A 16,820-nucleotide genomic window follows, 5' to 3' on the forward strand; every position below is an offset into this window, starting at 1 on the left:
TAATACATAATTTTTGATTATATTTATGTTTATGAGATGCATTTCAGTAAAGATCATAGTTTCATGAATATGTTTATATCATACTGTAGGCTATTGTCATGTGTATTTATGTTCAATATTTAAAACGATAACGGCTTAGAAAATGTAGGAGGTACTAATTATTGGGAGTGGTAATTAGTGTTCCGCAAATCATCATTAAAATGTTAAAATTATTGACCATATATTTTGATATAAAGAATTTTTTTGTCCTTTGACCTCCCATGGTGGGCTGGAGGTCACTTGCTGTGTCTTCTATCCCCTTATATCTGTTTCCGAGTTGCTTTCTGTCTTTGTCTTGGAATGGGCAAATTCTAGAATTTTTTTTTTCAATATCCCATATTCTTCCTTTTTACAGCAGTAAAACTCTTAAAAACAAAATAAAAACTGAATTAGCATGCATCCCAGGGTGTATTTGCTCTCTAAGAAGTTGGATGCTAGGTGTTAGTAACTTTCACAACTACACTTATATCTCACTCAATCCATTACCTTGGTTTTTTTTGGGTTTTTTTTCTATAGATCTCAATTGTTAAGGCTCTAAAATATGTAATTGCCACTTGTTTAGTTATTCTCATATTTTAAAAAGAAATTTTTATTTAGCACTTAAGCTCTTTTGTTACATGACGTCTTTGTTTTTAAAACTGTAGGTGTTCTTTGAATGGACTACAAAAATAATAATTAGATATGAAGTGAGTAGAAAAGTGCCAGAAGACAATAGAGAATAAAAATTTTTTTCGCGGCGGTGGTGGGGTTTGAACCTGCGACCTTATTGGTACGACAACTCCGCCTGGCAGGTGAGAGCGTGGCTCTACCGTGTGAGCTATCCACGAACACAAAAATATTCGTTTCAAACCCAAAGTCATTTCTAGATCCCTCTCTCACCCACTTCTTGAGATCGCCGATTCGTTCGCCACCATCGCGAAGTAATTTTGACCAGCAGTTAAGCTTAATAGCCAATATTCTCATCACAAACATATAACATAGAAACGATTGAGACATTGAGTATGCTCCGGTGTATGGGGTGAATTTTTAATTCAGAAAAGTGAGTGGAGCAGGCACTTATGTTGGTAACAACAAGATATGAAGTGAGTAGAAAAGTGCCAGAAGACAATAGAGAATAAAAATTTTTTTCGCGGCGGTGGTGGGGTTTGAACCTGCGACCTTATTGGTACGACAACTCCGCCTGGCAGGTGAGAGCGTGGCTCTACCGTGTGAGCTATCCACGAACACAAAAATATTCGTTTCAAACCCAAAGTCATTTCTAGATCCCTCTCTCACCCACTTCTTGAGATCGCCGATTCGTTCGCCACCATCGCGAAGTAATTTTGACCAGCAGTTAAGCTTAATAGCCAATATTCTCATCACAAACATATAACATAGAAACGATTGAGACATTGAGTATGCTCCGGTGTATGGGGTGAATTTTTAATTCAGAAAAGTGAGTGGAGCAGGCACTTATGTTGGTAACAACAAGATATGAAGTGAGTAGAAAAGTGCCAGAAGACAATAGAGAATAAAAATTTTTTTCGCGGCGGTGGTGGGGTTTGAACCTGCGACCTTATTGGTACGACAACTCCGCCTGGCAGGTGAGAGCGTGGCTCTACCGTGTGAGCTATCCACGAACACAAAAATATTCGTTTCAAACCCAAAGTCATTTCTAGATCCCTCTCTCACCCACTTCTTGAGATCGCCGATTCGTTCGCCACCATCGCGAAGTAATTTTGACCAGCAGTTAAGCTTAATAGCCAATATTCTCATCACAAACATATAACATAGAAACGATTGAGACATTGAGTATGCTCCGGTGTATGGGGTGAATTTTTAATTCAGAAAAGTGAGTGGAGCAGGCACTTATGTTGGTAACAACAAGATATGAAGTGAGTAGAAAAGTGCCAGAAGACAATAGAGAATAAAAATTTTTTTCGCGGCGGTGGTGGGTTTGAACCTGCGACCTTATTGGTACGACAACTCCGCCTGGCAGGTGAGAGCGTGGCTCTACCGTGTGAGCTATCCACGAACACAAAAATATTCGTTTCAAACCCAAAGTCATTTCTAGATCCCTCTCTCACCCACTTCTTGAGATCGCCGATTCGTTCGCCACCATCGCGAAGTAATTTTGACCAGCAGTTAAGCTTAATAGCCAATATTCTCATCACAAACATATAACATAGAAACGATTGAGACATTGAGTATGCTCCGGTGTATGGGGTGAATTTTTAATTCAGAAAAGTGAGTGGAGCAGGCACTTATGTTGGTAACAACAAGATATGAAGTGAGTAGAAAAGTGCCAGAAGACAATAGAGAATAAAAAATTTTTTTCGCGGCGTGGTGGGGTTTGAACCTGCGACCTTATTGGTACGACAACTCCGCCTGGCAGGTGAGAGCGTGGCTCTACCGTGTGAGCTATCCACGAACACAAAAATATTCGTTTCAAACCCAAAGTCATTTCTAGATCCCTCTCTCACCCACTTCTTGAGATCGCCGATTCGTTCGCCACCATCGCGAAGTAATTTTGACCAGCAGTTAAGCTTAATAGCCAATATTCTCATCACAAACATATAACATAGAAACGATTGAGACATTGAGTATGCTCCGGTGTATGGGGTGAATTTTTAATTCAGAAAAGTGAGTGGAGCAGGCACTTATGTTGGTAACAACAAGATATGAAGTGAGTAGAAAAGTGCCAGAAGACAATAGAGAATAAAAATTTTTTTCGCGGCGGTGGTGGGGTTTGAACCTGCGACCTTATTGGTACGACAACTCCGCCTGGCAGGTGAGAGCGTGGCTCTACCGTGTGAGCTATCCACGAACACAAAAATATTCGTTTCAAACCCAAAGTCATTTCTAGATCCCTCTCTCACCCACTTCTTGAGATCGCCGATTCGTTCGCCACCATCGCGAAGTAATTTTGACCAGCAGTTAAGCTTAATAGCCAATATTCTCATCACAAACATATAACATAGAAACGATTGAGACATTGAGTATGCTCCGGTGTATGGGGTGAATTTTTAATTCAGAAAAGTGAGTGGAGCAGGCACTTATGTTGGTAACAACAAGATATGAAGTGAGTAGAAAAGTGCCAGAAGACAATAGAGAATAAAAATTTTTTTCGCGGCAGTGGTGGGGTTTGAACCTGCGACCTTATTGGTACGACAACTCCGCCTGGCAGGTGAGAGCGTGGCTCTACCGTGTGAGCTATCCACGAACACAAAAATATCGTTTCAAACCCAAAGTCATTTCAGATCCCTCTCTCACCCACTTCTTGAGATCGCCGATTCGTTCGCCACCATCGCGAAGTAATTTTGACCAGCAGTTAAGCTTAATAGCCAATATTCTCATCACAAACATATAACATAGAAACGATTGAGACATTGAGTATGCTCCGGTGTATGGGGTGAATTTTTAATTCAGAAAAGTGAGTGGAGCAGGCACTTATGTTGGTAACAACAAGATATGAAGTGAGTAGAAAAGTGCCAGAAGACAATAGAGAATAAAAATTTTTTTTCGCGGCAGTGGTGGGGTTTGAACCTGCGACCTTATTGGTACGACAACTCCGCCTGGCAGGTGAGAGCGTGGCTCTACCGTGTGAGCTATCCACGAACACAAAAATATTCGTTTACAAACCCAAGTCATTTCTAGATCCCTCTCACCCACTTCTTGAGATCGCCGATTCGTTCGCCACCATCGCGAAGTAATTTTGACCAGCAGTTAAGCTTAATAGCCAATATTCTCATCACAAACATATAACATAGAAACGATTGAGACATTGAGTATGCTCCGGTGTATGGGGTGAATTTTTAATTCAGAAATAGTGTGAGAGCATTATGATAGTAACAACAGTATGAAGTGAGTAGAAGTGCCAGAGCATAGCATAAATTTTCTCGCGGCGGTGTGGGTTGAACTCGCCTTATTGCGCAACCGCTGCAGGTGGAGCGTGGCTCTAACCTGGCTATCCACGAACAAAAAATATTGTTTCAACCAAATGTCTCATTTTCTAGATCCCTTCTATCTACCACATTCTGAGAATCGCCGATTCGTCGCACCACTTCGAAGTAAATTTTGTACCACAGTTAAGCTTTATAGCCATATTCTATCAAAACATATACATAGAACGATTGAGACATTGAGTATGCTCCGGTGTATGGGGTGAATTTTTAATTCAGAAAAGTGAGTGGATAGCTCACACGGTAGAGCCACGCTCTCACCTGCCAGGCGGAGTTGTCGTACCAATAAGGTCGCAGGTTCAAACCCCACCACCGCGCGAAAAATTTTTATTCTCTATTGTCTTCTGGCACTTTTCTACTCACTTCATATCTTGTTGTTACCAACATAAGTGCCTGCTCCACTCACTTTTCTGAATTAAAAATAATAATTGTACCGTATAGTTGATTTTTAGAACATAGAAACGATTGAGACATTGAGTATGCTCCGGTGTATGGGTGAATTTTTAATTCAGAAAAGTGAGTGGATAGCTCACACGGTAGAGCACGCTCTCACCTGCCAGGCGGAGTTGTATTCTCTATTGTTTCTGGCACTTTTCTACTCACTTCATATCTTGTTGTTACCAACATAAGTGCCTGCTCCACTCACTTTTCTGAATTAAAAATAATAATTGTACGTATAGTTGATTTTTAGAACATAAACGATTGGACATTGAGTATGCTCGGTGTATGGGTGAATTTTAATTCAGAAAGTGAGTGATAGCTCACACGGTAGAGCCACGCTCTCACCTGCCAGGCGGAGTTGTCGTACCAATAAGGTCGCAGGTTCAAACCCCACCACCGCCGCGAAAAAAATTTTTATTCTCTATTGTCTTCTGGCACTTTTCTACTCACTTCATATCTTGTTGTTACCAACATAAGTGCCTGCTCCACTCACTTTTCTGAATCAAAAATAATAATTGTACCGTATAGTTGATTTTTAACAACTTTTGGTTGAACAAAAATGTCTTAATGGGTGGGGCTCTTGACTCCTTTGGCAGATAGGAGAGGTGTATCTTTTGTGCCCTCTGCATGTTGTTTTTTCCTCCTAGTTCTAGAATAGAACTATTTTGTTTCACCTGGACAAGGCCTTGGACCATTTTTGATGTTTCCTTTTTAAAGGGAGATTTCTCTCCCTTGTAAACTAAACCATCCTTCCATTATATTTGATGTAAAACTATTTTTTTCTGAAGCTCAACTCTTGGTGTTTACTCTTGACTGTTTGTTTGCAGATAATTATAATATTATATATTCGTAATGGTATCTCCATTTTTCCCTTTCACTTGTGAAACATTTTGGAGGCTAAATGAATTAGACATTAAAATTACCATTTACTAGGTAGAAACGTGCTCTTGTACATACAGAATTCGATTTCTTTTTTTTTCTCCAGATGGCTTTGATAAGTTTGGACAGCAGTCAAATTCAAATGATTCATATCACCGGTCTATGATGAAAATGCACACTGCGGGAAGTTCTGACAATTGCAACAGTTTCACGATGAAGAATAAATCTCATAAAAACAGATACAACTATAGGATTGATCCTGCCACTCAGAAATACTGTTGCCCATTCTGCAGTAATCAGTATGTCTCTTTTCCCAATCTCACTGAGCATATCAAAGTCAAACATGAAGGAAGTTATCCATTTTCTTGTCAAATTTGCGGCAAAGGTTTTGTACGTAGGATTCATCTTGTTGGTCATATGGTTTCTCACGGACTTCCAATGCAGTTTAAGTGCTTTACTTGTGGCCAGAAATATGCACACAAGACATCTCTGACACATCACCAAAAAATAGCTCATAATATTGACAATGACTTGTGAAACTTCTCAGACTTCTCCATCTTCTGTCATAAAGTGATGCACATGTTTTTTAAAATAATTCTGGAGAGCATAATATAAATTCCCATGCCTTTAGGGATATTAAAATTCATCTTCAGTGCTTTTGTCAGATTTTCGTGCTGCCATTTTAGTTTTACTGTTTGGATGGGGCAGTCACCTGCTGTGTCTTCTATAGATCCCTCAATATTATTTTCTACTTCCATTCTGTTTTCTGATTTTCTGTCATTGCATTGAGATTAGAATACTTGGTTTTACTCTAGCACAGTCTGGGATCTTTTGCCCAAAGGTAAACATATTTATTATTATTATTATTATTATTTTTTTTTTTTTGGAGATTATTATTATTATTATTATTATTATTATTATTATTATTATTATATTATTATTATTATTATTATTATTATTATTATTATTATTATTATTATTATTATTATTATTATTATTATTATTATTATTATTATTATTATTATTATCATTATTATAATTATTATTATTGTTATGTTTTCCAATTGCTTTCTGTCTTTGTCTTGGAATGAGATTACTTAGTTTTGTCCTAACCCTGGTTGGAGTCCTTGGCTGGGAGGGAAACAGTCGAATCTATAATTAAAGTTTTGGGAGATGATATTTTTTTCCTTGTAAATCATCTCTCTGTTATGTGCTGTTATTTATTTAGTTAATTTTTTAAAATCTTTGACACATGATTTGTAGACATTTGAGTGTGTTCCTCTTAGTGGGATCTTGTGCTGGTGTCTGGGTGAGACTTTTAGGTAATCTCAAACTAAGTACACGGTAGTGTGCTCTTGGAATCTACATCTGTTTGAACCATTCCACTGTCTTACCTGGGTTGGGTTCCTACCTCCCATAGTGGGCAGGGAGGTACTTACTTTGTCTTCTATCCCCCTATATCTGTTTTCCAACTTGCTTTCTATCTTGTCTTAGAATGAGATTACTTACTTTTGTCCTGACCCAGCCGGATACCTTAGCTGAGAGGGAAACAATCAAATATATGGTCAGTTTTGGGAGATGATATTTTTTTCCTTGTAAATCAAATCTCTGTTATGCACTGTATTATGTTTTGTATAAATTTTAGATACGATTTGTAAACATTTGAGTGTATTCCTCTTAGTGGGGACCTGTGCTTGTGTCTGGATGAGACTTTTAGGTGATCTCAAACTAAGTATTTTGATGGTGTGCTCCTGGAATCAACACCTGTTTCCTATTTGAACCAATTCCCCTTCGTCTTCCTTTTTCTTGGGTGCTTTAATTGTAATTCTAGAACTTTTTACTATCCCATTTTCTTCCTTTTTACTGGCGCTGATATAACCTAAATATGTTGTAAGCGCCGTAAAACCCTTTAAAAAAAAAAAAACAAAAAAAAAAACCCCAACAAATTTAATTCTCATTTATGGTCTTTAAAAAGTCGTAAATAGTTGAATGTTCAAAAAATTATAAACACACACACACATGTACACAAATCATTGAAAATTTTAAAAGGGAGGACAAAACCGTGAATGAAAAAATGACAAGGCTTTATCTATATGCCTTTTTGATAACCAGGGCATCAGTTAGACGACCATTATGATGTGCATTGGTAGTCAGATTAAGTGTCAGGGGTACTATTAACACATGTGAACTAATCACAAAATTGGACCATCTCTAACAATCACTATGGATTACCCCCACCCCCTCCTAGACCTGTAAATTCTCAGTCAATTAACTGAAATCAGTCAATTTGTCAAATTCAAATATTAAAAAAAAAGGAAAGAAAGAAGTGAAGAAAGAAAGAATTCACAAATCGTCGTCGAATGACCGTATAGTAATTAGGAGTGTTCCATAATGCCACGCATAGCTCATGGGAGCCGTTAATATTAACGATGGATTTATTGCCAAGGCAAAGCGGCGCTTTTTAGAATTGGCGTGACTGAACACATTCCATTGAAATTTCACACAGCCTTCGTTAAATTATTTTTTCACTTTCCAACCTGTCGTGATCCCAACGGTAGCCAATTTTAACTGAGCCGCCGGGCGATAAATTTCACTGTTTCGTCTAAGCCAAAATTGACCACAATTACAAGCTGGGGTTTAAAATTATAAAAAAAAATAAAATGCGAATGCCGGAAGTAACATCTCTAGTAGATGATGGAGACACCTTTAAATCGAATAAGATAGATTGCTACAAGCACATTCCGATTGCCTCACGTTGTAAACAAACTGGTTGACCATTTCTTCACTGATTGAGTACCTGATTATAAGGAACAATGGTAAGTAGCCTAATTAATTCCCGTGCAAATCAGGACGTTTTCTGCCATTGTTTTGCTCAAGCCCAAGCGAGCTTGCTGTTTTGTGGCGATTTACCTTCATTTCGATTCTTTGAATTTTTCCGCTACGCCTGCCGAAGTTTCTTCTTGATAATTCACTTCTACTTAATAATTCAGTGTATTGGCCAGAAGTCATATTTATTTAAGTTTTTGTTTCTCTGTCATTTACTGATTGAAAATCAAGTTTGATCATTGCTACATTATTCTAATGTTCTCACAATGGCTGAGCTGTTCGTGGATCGCAATTCAGACTTGTCGAGCATCGATAAAGTTAAAGATGTGAGTGTGAGGAATAAATTCAATTGGTCATGGCTAGAAGTTAAAGATGATAATGGTGATTATTTTTCTGACTATGTCAAAAAAAATTCCAGAGGCAGGAATATGACTTTGATGAAGTCATCTTTACCTATATGAATGACATGCTTATTTAGCATTCCTTCTACATCAAATTATGGCAGTCATACTTCCAGTAAGAAATAACACCCACTATTTTAATGTATTGTATTTATCACTCTCCTCTCCAATGATGCCCTTATTTTAAAAAAAATAATTGAATCTTCAGTTTGTCGAAGAGTTTCAGTCAATTTTTATAGAGCTCATTTACAGGTCTACCCTCCCCCTTTCCTCCAGGCCCTCAGTAGAATCCTGTGCCCTTATCGCTGCAGGTGATGAAGTTACAATTATCATCAACATAACAAGAACAACTGCTACTACTGCCACCCCCATCACTACTACTGCTACTACTGCCACCACCACCACCATCACTGCGACTACTACTACTACTACTAGTACTACCACTACTACTACTACTACTACTACTACTACTACTACTACTACTACTACTACTACTACTACTACTACTACTACTACTACTACTACTACTACTACTACTACTACTACTACTACTACTACTACTACTACTACTACTGCTTCTCCTCCTACTACTACTACTGCTCCTCCTCCTCCTACTACTACTACTGCTCCTCCTCCTCTTCCTCCTCCTATTCCTCCTCCTCCTCCTCCTCCTACTACTACTACTTCTACTACTACTACTACTACTACTACTACTACTACTACTACTACTACTACTACTACTACTACAACAACTACTACTACCACTACTACTACTACTACTACCACTACTGCTGCTGCTGCTGCTGCTGTTGCTAGTATTACCACTACAACTACTGCTCTTTTACACTTTGCAACTGGCATATCTTCCCAAGAGACATATATGAACAATTAAAAAAAGTTTCTCTCCCTCTCTCTCTCTCTCTCTCTCTCTCTCTCTCTCTCTCTCTCTCTCTCTCTCTCTCTCTCTCTCTCTCTCTCTCTCTCTCTCTCTCTCTCTCTCTCTCTCTCCTCTCCCTCTCTCTTCTCCTCCCTCTTTCCTCATGTACCTCTTCTCTCTCTATATCTCTCTATGTATCTCTCTCTTATCTCTCTCCTCATTCTCTCTTTACTCTCTCTATCTCTCTCTCTCGTCTCTCTCTCTCTCTCTCTCTCTCTCTCTCTCTCTCTCTCTCTCTCTCTTCTCAGAAATGAATTTTAAACCAAATTTCAACGATGAGATATTTGAGCATCTCTTTCTCTCTCCCTCTATATCTCTCTATCTCTCTTTCTCTCTCTCTCTCTCTCTCTCTCTCTCTCTCTCTCTCTCTCTCTCTCTCTCTCTCTCTCTCTCTCTCTCTCTCTCTCTCAGAAATGAATTTTTAAACCAAATTTCAACGATTAGATATTTGAGCATCAACCATTATTGTTTGCAATTGAAAATTTTGTTGTGTAAATTTTTTAATTTCCAAGGTCATAAATGTTTTAATCTCGTAAATTATCACTTTCATGTTTTGCCGGACACAGTGAATGCTCATTTTGTAACGATCTGAATGTGATCATACGGTGGTGTCAATGTGGGACTTATAAGCAGTTTCTGACAAGTCAGTCCTTGGCTTTGCTTCGGATCTATATTAATTGAATTAATGGCGTTCATTTTCTTTGCTGCTTGATAGCTAGATCAAATATTTTGGCTATTATATCACTGACTGTGAAATGACCAGAAGTGTTGCGAGTGCTGTAACCACCCCCTCCCCTTCCAGGACATGATTATTAGTATTCAGTCAAATCATAATCACGCTTTATGTATATAAACCTAAGAATCAGACATAAGACTGTGGGCAGTACAATTAAATTTAATTTACCACATAAATTTGATTGTATCTTTTCTGAATGTGTTTAATTTCCCATTTTATATGTTGAATTAGTGAGTAGTGTACAAACATGAATTCTTCTTTTGATCAACTTCAATATCCTGAATTATTCCCTTTGCCTTAGTTTTTATTTTGGTTCAGGTTTCTCACGATTACAATCACCAATTCTTTTTCATGGTGCTGAAATGCAAGCATTGTCTAATTCCCAGAAGAAAATAAAAAAGACAACTTCCATCGATGATTTCTGTTTTTACAGATGATCCCATGACAGATGAATCCAAGCTTTTAAACAAGAGCAATGTTGACCTTGGACACTCACAAGCCACTGCATATGACTCCATAAACCCAGCAGCTAGGGCTAGAAATAGGTCTTCAAGAAGAAGATCACAGTGGAAGAAACATTATGAGTTTGATGAGAATACTCAGAAATTTTGTTGCCTAATATGCAACAGGCAGTATGATTTATACCGCAATATTAATACACACATACAGATAAAGCATGAGGGAAATTTTCCAGTTTCTTGTAAGTTATGTGGAAAAGGACTCCAGACCAAAGCCCAATTAGGGGGTCATTTGACAACTTCTCATGGACTACCAATGCAGTTCGAATGCCCTATTTGTGGTCTTCAGTATGCTTTAAAATCATCTTTGACAAGGCATCAAAAGACTCATCAACATTTTGAATAGACAAAGAAATATTTATTTGAGTGGAAAGAAATGAAATTCTCAACAAAAAAAAATTATTACTTAAGCATCTTTGAAAATTAAAGCATTAATATAAGATGGCATTTGAGGGACTAATTTCTATAAGTTTCTGTAGCAACAGGTGTTCTGAAAGGAAGGTTAGAAGAGGGGGATGTGGATGGGGCGGGGATGGTAAGAAGATTAAGACAGGGCAACACTATAACACTATATCATCTTGCCAATCTTCTACAAACGGGTGATTTCTATTTTCTCCAGGTGACCTTGAGACATCAGGATCAACAAATGTAATCGACACCTGTGCATATTCGGAATCTTCTTTTGGCTCTGGTTCTGATTTTACTCATCAAGCTATGAGGGATTGCCATGTTTCTCCAGCTAAGAGGAGTGTGAAAGAAGCACAGAAGATACAATATCAATTTGATATGTTAACAGGAAAATATCACTGCCTTTTATGCAACAACCAGTTTAGACTCCTTAGCAGTGCGATAACACATATTCAAATAAAACATGAAGGAATTTTCCCAGTTTACTGTAAAATTTGTGGAAAAGGGTTCCAGACCAATGCTCAGTGTGTAAGCCATATGACAGTATTACACGGGTTACCAATGCAATTTCAGTGTTCTATCTGTGGACATAAATATTCTCGGAAATCTTCATTGAGGAGGCATGAAATATCACATCACTGAAACTACAAGAGGTCTTGATTACAAGTCTGACAGCCCTCAGTATTGGCACCCATTATCTGGTCGAGTAAAAAAGCCCACAGACCCACACGACATCAATCATTTCAAAAAGATTGTCACAATGCTCTCAATTTTCCAGTGAAGGCCCTTAGTTTTGAGATTTGGTCTTTTATTTTTTTTTTTTTTACACCGACCCATGAAATCTTCTTGTTTTAAAACATCATCATTGCTGCACTGCCTGCTTTGTTCCTTCTGCATACATCATGTATATTTTATAGTTTGATTATGTTTGTATTTGGATCCAACAGCTAATTTAATTAGGAGGTATTTAACTGGGATCTTTTTCTTATTATTCGAACAACCAATAACACTGTACTATTTATTGTGAATGGTTTAATATTTATTTTCTTACCACATGAGGGACTTGAGTCATAATATTATCAAAGCATTCCTGACCTCCCATAGTGGGCAGGGGGGTACATACTGTGTCTTCTATCCCCTTATATCTGTTTTCCAACATGCTTTCTGTCTTTGTCTTGGAATGAGATTACTTTGTTTTGTCTGGGTGGGGATCCTGACCTCCCGTAGTGGGCAGGGAGGTACATACTGTGTCTTCTATCCCCTTATATCTTGTCCAACAAGCTTTCTGTCTTTGTCTTGGAATGAGATTACTTGGTTTTTTTCCTGGCCCTCGTCAGAGTCCTGGCTGAGAGGGAAACAGTCAAATGCATAGTTATTGTTTTGGGAGATGATATTTTTTTCCTTGTAAATCATCTCTCTGTTATGTATTATTATATTTGTTATTTTTAATGTATAATGTAAGCATTTGAGTGTATTCCTCTTTGTTGGATTTTGTGCTTGTGTCCGGATGAGACATTGGTGGTCTCAAACTAAGTACATTGGTGGCATGCTCTTGGAATCTACATCTGATCCCTATTTGTTCCTAGTTCCCCTTTGTCTTACTTTCTCTTGGGTGCTTTAATTGTAATTCTAGAACTTTTTACTATCCCATTTTCTTCATTTTTACTGGCGCTGATATAACCTAAATGTGTTGCTAGCGCCGTAAAACCCTTAAAAAAAAAACAAAACAAAAACTTGGTTTTGTCCTGGTCCTGGCCAGATGCCCTGGTCGAGGGGGAAGCAGTCAAATGCATAGTTAGTTTTGAGAGATGATATTTTTTCCTTGTAAATCATGTCTCTGTTATGCACTGTATTGTGTTTTCTTTTTATTATATATGATTTGTAAAACATTTGAGTGTATTCCTCTTAGTGGGGACATGTGCTTGTGTCTGGATTAGGTTTTTAGTGGTCTTAAACTAAGTACTTTGATAGTGTGCTCTTGGAATCTACATCTGTTTCCTATTTGAACCAATTCTCCTTTGTCTTACCTTTTCTTGGGTGCTTTTATTGTAATTCTAGAACTTTTTACTATCCCATTTTCTTCCTATTTACTGGCGCTTATATGACCTAAATGTGTTGCAAGCGCTGTAAAACCCTTAAAAACAAACATTATTCATGTTTGTCAGACATCATCTGATTGTATCTTCTTTGGCCAGAGTCCTGTGCTTAACTTGATGTGACAACAGGCCTATTGCTGCTGTTATTTTTCTAATCTAGTCCCATTTGTCATTTTGTCATTCTTTCCTTTAAGATGATAATTTCTTAATTTTTGAAATGTCATCTTTCACCTCCCTGGTCATGATGTGACCTAAATGTGGTGTAGTCCAAACAGGCTATTGAGGGAAAAGAAAGAGATATAATCAATATTGTTGAGCAGTTTTATCATCTTCAGTCTTATCATTAGTGCTTCGTGGATTTTACTGGAAGTTTAAAGACAATATATTTTTAAAAAAATATTCGTGGATTTTTATTTTTAGCTATCTTCAACTCTCACTCTCTCTCTCTCTCTCTCTCTCTCTCTCTCTCTCTCTCTCTCTCTCTCTCTCTCTCTCTCTCTCTCTCCTCTCTCTCTCTTCTCTCTCTCTCTCTCTCCCTCTCTCTCTCTCTCTCTCTCTCTCTCCCTCTCTCCCTCTCTCTCCCTCCCTCCCTCTCTCTCTCTCCCTCCCTCTCTCTCTGTCTCTCCCCCCCCCCCTTCTCTCTCTCTTGTAATTTTACACTTTTATTTTTGCTTCGTCAATTTGGGGCTATTGTGATCGAAAATATGAAGCCCAGAAAAAGAGAAAAAAAAGGGGGGAGGGGGGTGTTATGACATTTGTGAGTCATTTAGGAAATAAAGCAAACTTTTGTCTCCAAAGAACTGTTTATTTTATTTTCCAGATGGTTTCCAAACAGCCGGAGAACAAGCCAATACTTCAGATTCCTATCAACCAATAATTGGTACAAATAGCCATGGAAATAGGGGAAACCCTTTTATACTGAGTGGGAATAAGCCCAGCTACCGATATGATCACATTACCCAGAAATTCTGTTGCCCAATATGTAACAATCAATATATGTCTAACAGTACAGTGACACAGCACATTAAAGTCAAACACGAAGGGTATAGCCCTTTTATTTGTAAGTTATGCGGCAAAGGTTTTCAGCGACAAATTCATCTCATTGGTCATCTGAGCTCTACTCATGGTCATCCCACTGAGTTTGAGTGTTCAAAATGTGGCCAGAAGTATGCATTTAAGACATCGTTAACGAGGCACATGAGATATGCTCATGGAATTAACATTTATTGTTGATAAATATAATGTACATGATACACTGTTTTTAGTGTCGGGTGGCATGCATGTATTATGGTCTAAAGGTAAAAGAGAATAAATAGTCAGATACCTAATGAATAAAAAAACACAACAAAACTGTCACAATTGAATTTGATGGCTGACAAAACAATTCATAGATGGTGTTTTATATGTACACCTTGATAGCAGTAGGAATAGTGTCTTTGTTTCCAACTACATTTGTTTCTTTATGATACTGTCAGTCTATTTTTCTGCCTTTTTCTCCGTCCTGTTCATAATCATCCCAATATATTTTTTACGGGAGTTGGATCTGATTTTGATTTGTATTTTGCTGAGAAGGGAATAAATGGATTTACTGGTAGTTTTTGTGATATATATATATATATTTTATTATTTTTTTAAATTTTTATTTATTTATTTATTTATTTTTTTTCATTGTAGATTATCTCCCATTTTATATTGTTATGCTAAGGTTGTTTTATATGTTTCTTGTGTAACCATTTGTTGCCGTGTCACTGTGGGATGCTTATTTTGTTTCCAATTAGCTACAATCTGATCTTATTTGAATTTGTCACCTTTGACTTTCTTTTTCTTAGGTGCTTCTTAGTTTAGTATTAGTATAACTGACCTCCCATAGTGGGCAGGGGGGCACATCCTGCGTCTTCTATCCCCTTGTATCTGTTTTCCAACATGCTTTCTGTCTTTGTCTTGGAATGAGATTACTTGGTTTTGTCCTGGTCCTGGCCAGATGCCCTGGCTGAGAGGGAAACAGTCGAATGTATAGTTAGTTTTGGGAGATGATATTTTTTTCATTGTAAATTATCTCTCTGTTATGCACTGTATTATGATTTCTTTGTATTATATATGATTTGTGAAACATTTGAGTGTGTTCCTCTTAGCGGGGACCTATGTGCTTGTGTCTGGATGAGACTTTTAGTGATCTCAAACTAAGTACTTTGATAGAGTGCTTTTGGAATCTACACCTGTCTCTTATTTGAACCAATTCCCCTTTGTCTTCCCTCGTCTTGGATGCTTTATTGTAATTCTAGAACTTTTTACTATCCCATATTCTTCCTTTTTACTGGCGCTGATATGACCTTAATGTGTTGCAAGCGCCGTAAAACCCTTAAAAACATTAAAAACATAAAAAACAGTATAAATTAAATATTTTGACTTTTCTCCTGTTTTCCTTTTGACTGATGCGGAAGTGACCTAATAGTATTGCAAACCTCTATAAACAAGTAAATAGTGTCACAAGTGCTGTTAAACGTTAAGAACAAATAAACAATTTCTACTTAGTCATCATGATATATTTAAATGTCATTTTATTTTATTTGTGAGTACAGTGGAATCCTGTTGTAACGAGATGTATGGGACTGGTGCGAAAAATCCGTTATAGCAGGATTCTCGTTATAAGAGATCATGTAATAAACTCAAGGGAAATAATTAAGTGGGCCTACTCTGGGTATTGGGTTATAATTATTCTTTGTATTATCTCCCCTGATAGTGATATCGTTGAACATGACTGTTGGGCATTAAGTATAGTTGGTCAATTAAGAATGTTTTTTTTTTTTTTTGTTTTGTTTTGTTTTTTTTTTGGGGGGGGGGGGGGGGGGTATGTTTTTTTTTGGTACGTTATGGGAGGGGATTGTTCCAGTTTTATTTATCCCATCTAACAAAATACAAATTCAAACACACACCCAACACTCCAGACAGACAATTAAAAAATTAACATGAATTTAAAAAATATTAACAATCAGAATCAAATTCTAACATACATTAAGTCACCACATTCGTCCACTCATTCAAATCTCGAGATCTTAGGCAAATTCATGATACATAGCATAGGTAATATAGGTTATCATATAAAAAAAAAAACACTTGTTCTTATATCATGGATTTTGGTTTGAAAAAAGAGTCAATTGTTGACTGTTTCTTTGTACTGGTGGCAACGTCATTGATGAAATTGTCTAGGACGTTGATGCTCCCTATCACTGACATGCCGTTTTCTTGCTGCATGCAAAACTGGCGAACCACTTCAAATGCCTGCAGTGCTGCTTTTGATGGAATGATGGCGACTTCTTCTGTTGTGTCTTCCTCTTCTGTTATTTCTGAACTCTCTCCAGTTACACATTGTGCTATGTCAGAAGTTGACAATTCCTCTATTGGAGTAAAACTCTCATCCACTGACAGATATTCATTGGCCGTCATATTCAGAGGCATTATGTCTCTCAGTCTGTCAAAAAGGTTGTCGATATCGGTGCGATCGTTGATGGGTACAATATCGTGCGCGGCGTCTGATACTGACAGATCATTGTCCAAATCAACGGTTGGAGACAGAGTAGTTGGGGTGATTTTGAATCTA

The 16,820-nt window shown here is 37.5% G+C and overlaps 1 protein-coding gene across 24 annotated transcripts in view; it reads left to right on the forward strand.

Annotated features, from left to right (window-relative positions):
- Positions 1–16,820, forward strand: part of LOC144971330 (uncharacterized) — an 87,805-nt gene that overhangs the window by 17,936 nt on the left and 53,049 nt on the right. Inside the window, exon 3 of one of the 24 annotated variants that reach the window (XM_078912036.1) lies at positions 14,043–16,007. The exons of 20 other annotated variants lie outside the window; for them this stretch is intronic. In XM_078912036.1, coding sequence (XP_078768162.1) covers positions 14,043–14,455 — 413 coding nt within the window. In that variant the 3' untranslated portion in view covers positions 14,456–16,007. Of the gene's footprint in view, positions 1–5,406; positions 6,177–10,633; positions 12,860–14,042; positions 16,008–16,820 lie in introns of those variants that run through there. 3 more of the 24 variants (XM_078912034.1, XM_078912033.1, XM_078912032.1) reach the window with 3 other exon arrangements.

This window comes from Berghia stephanieae, chromosome 4 (assembly GCF_034508935.2).
Source record: "Berghia stephanieae isolate SIO BIC M18660-M18661 chromosome 4, UCSD_Bste_1.3, whole genome shotgun sequence".
NCBI classification, from domain to species: Eukaryota; Metazoa; Mollusca; class Gastropoda; order Nudibranchia; family Aeolidiidae; genus Berghia; species Berghia stephanieae.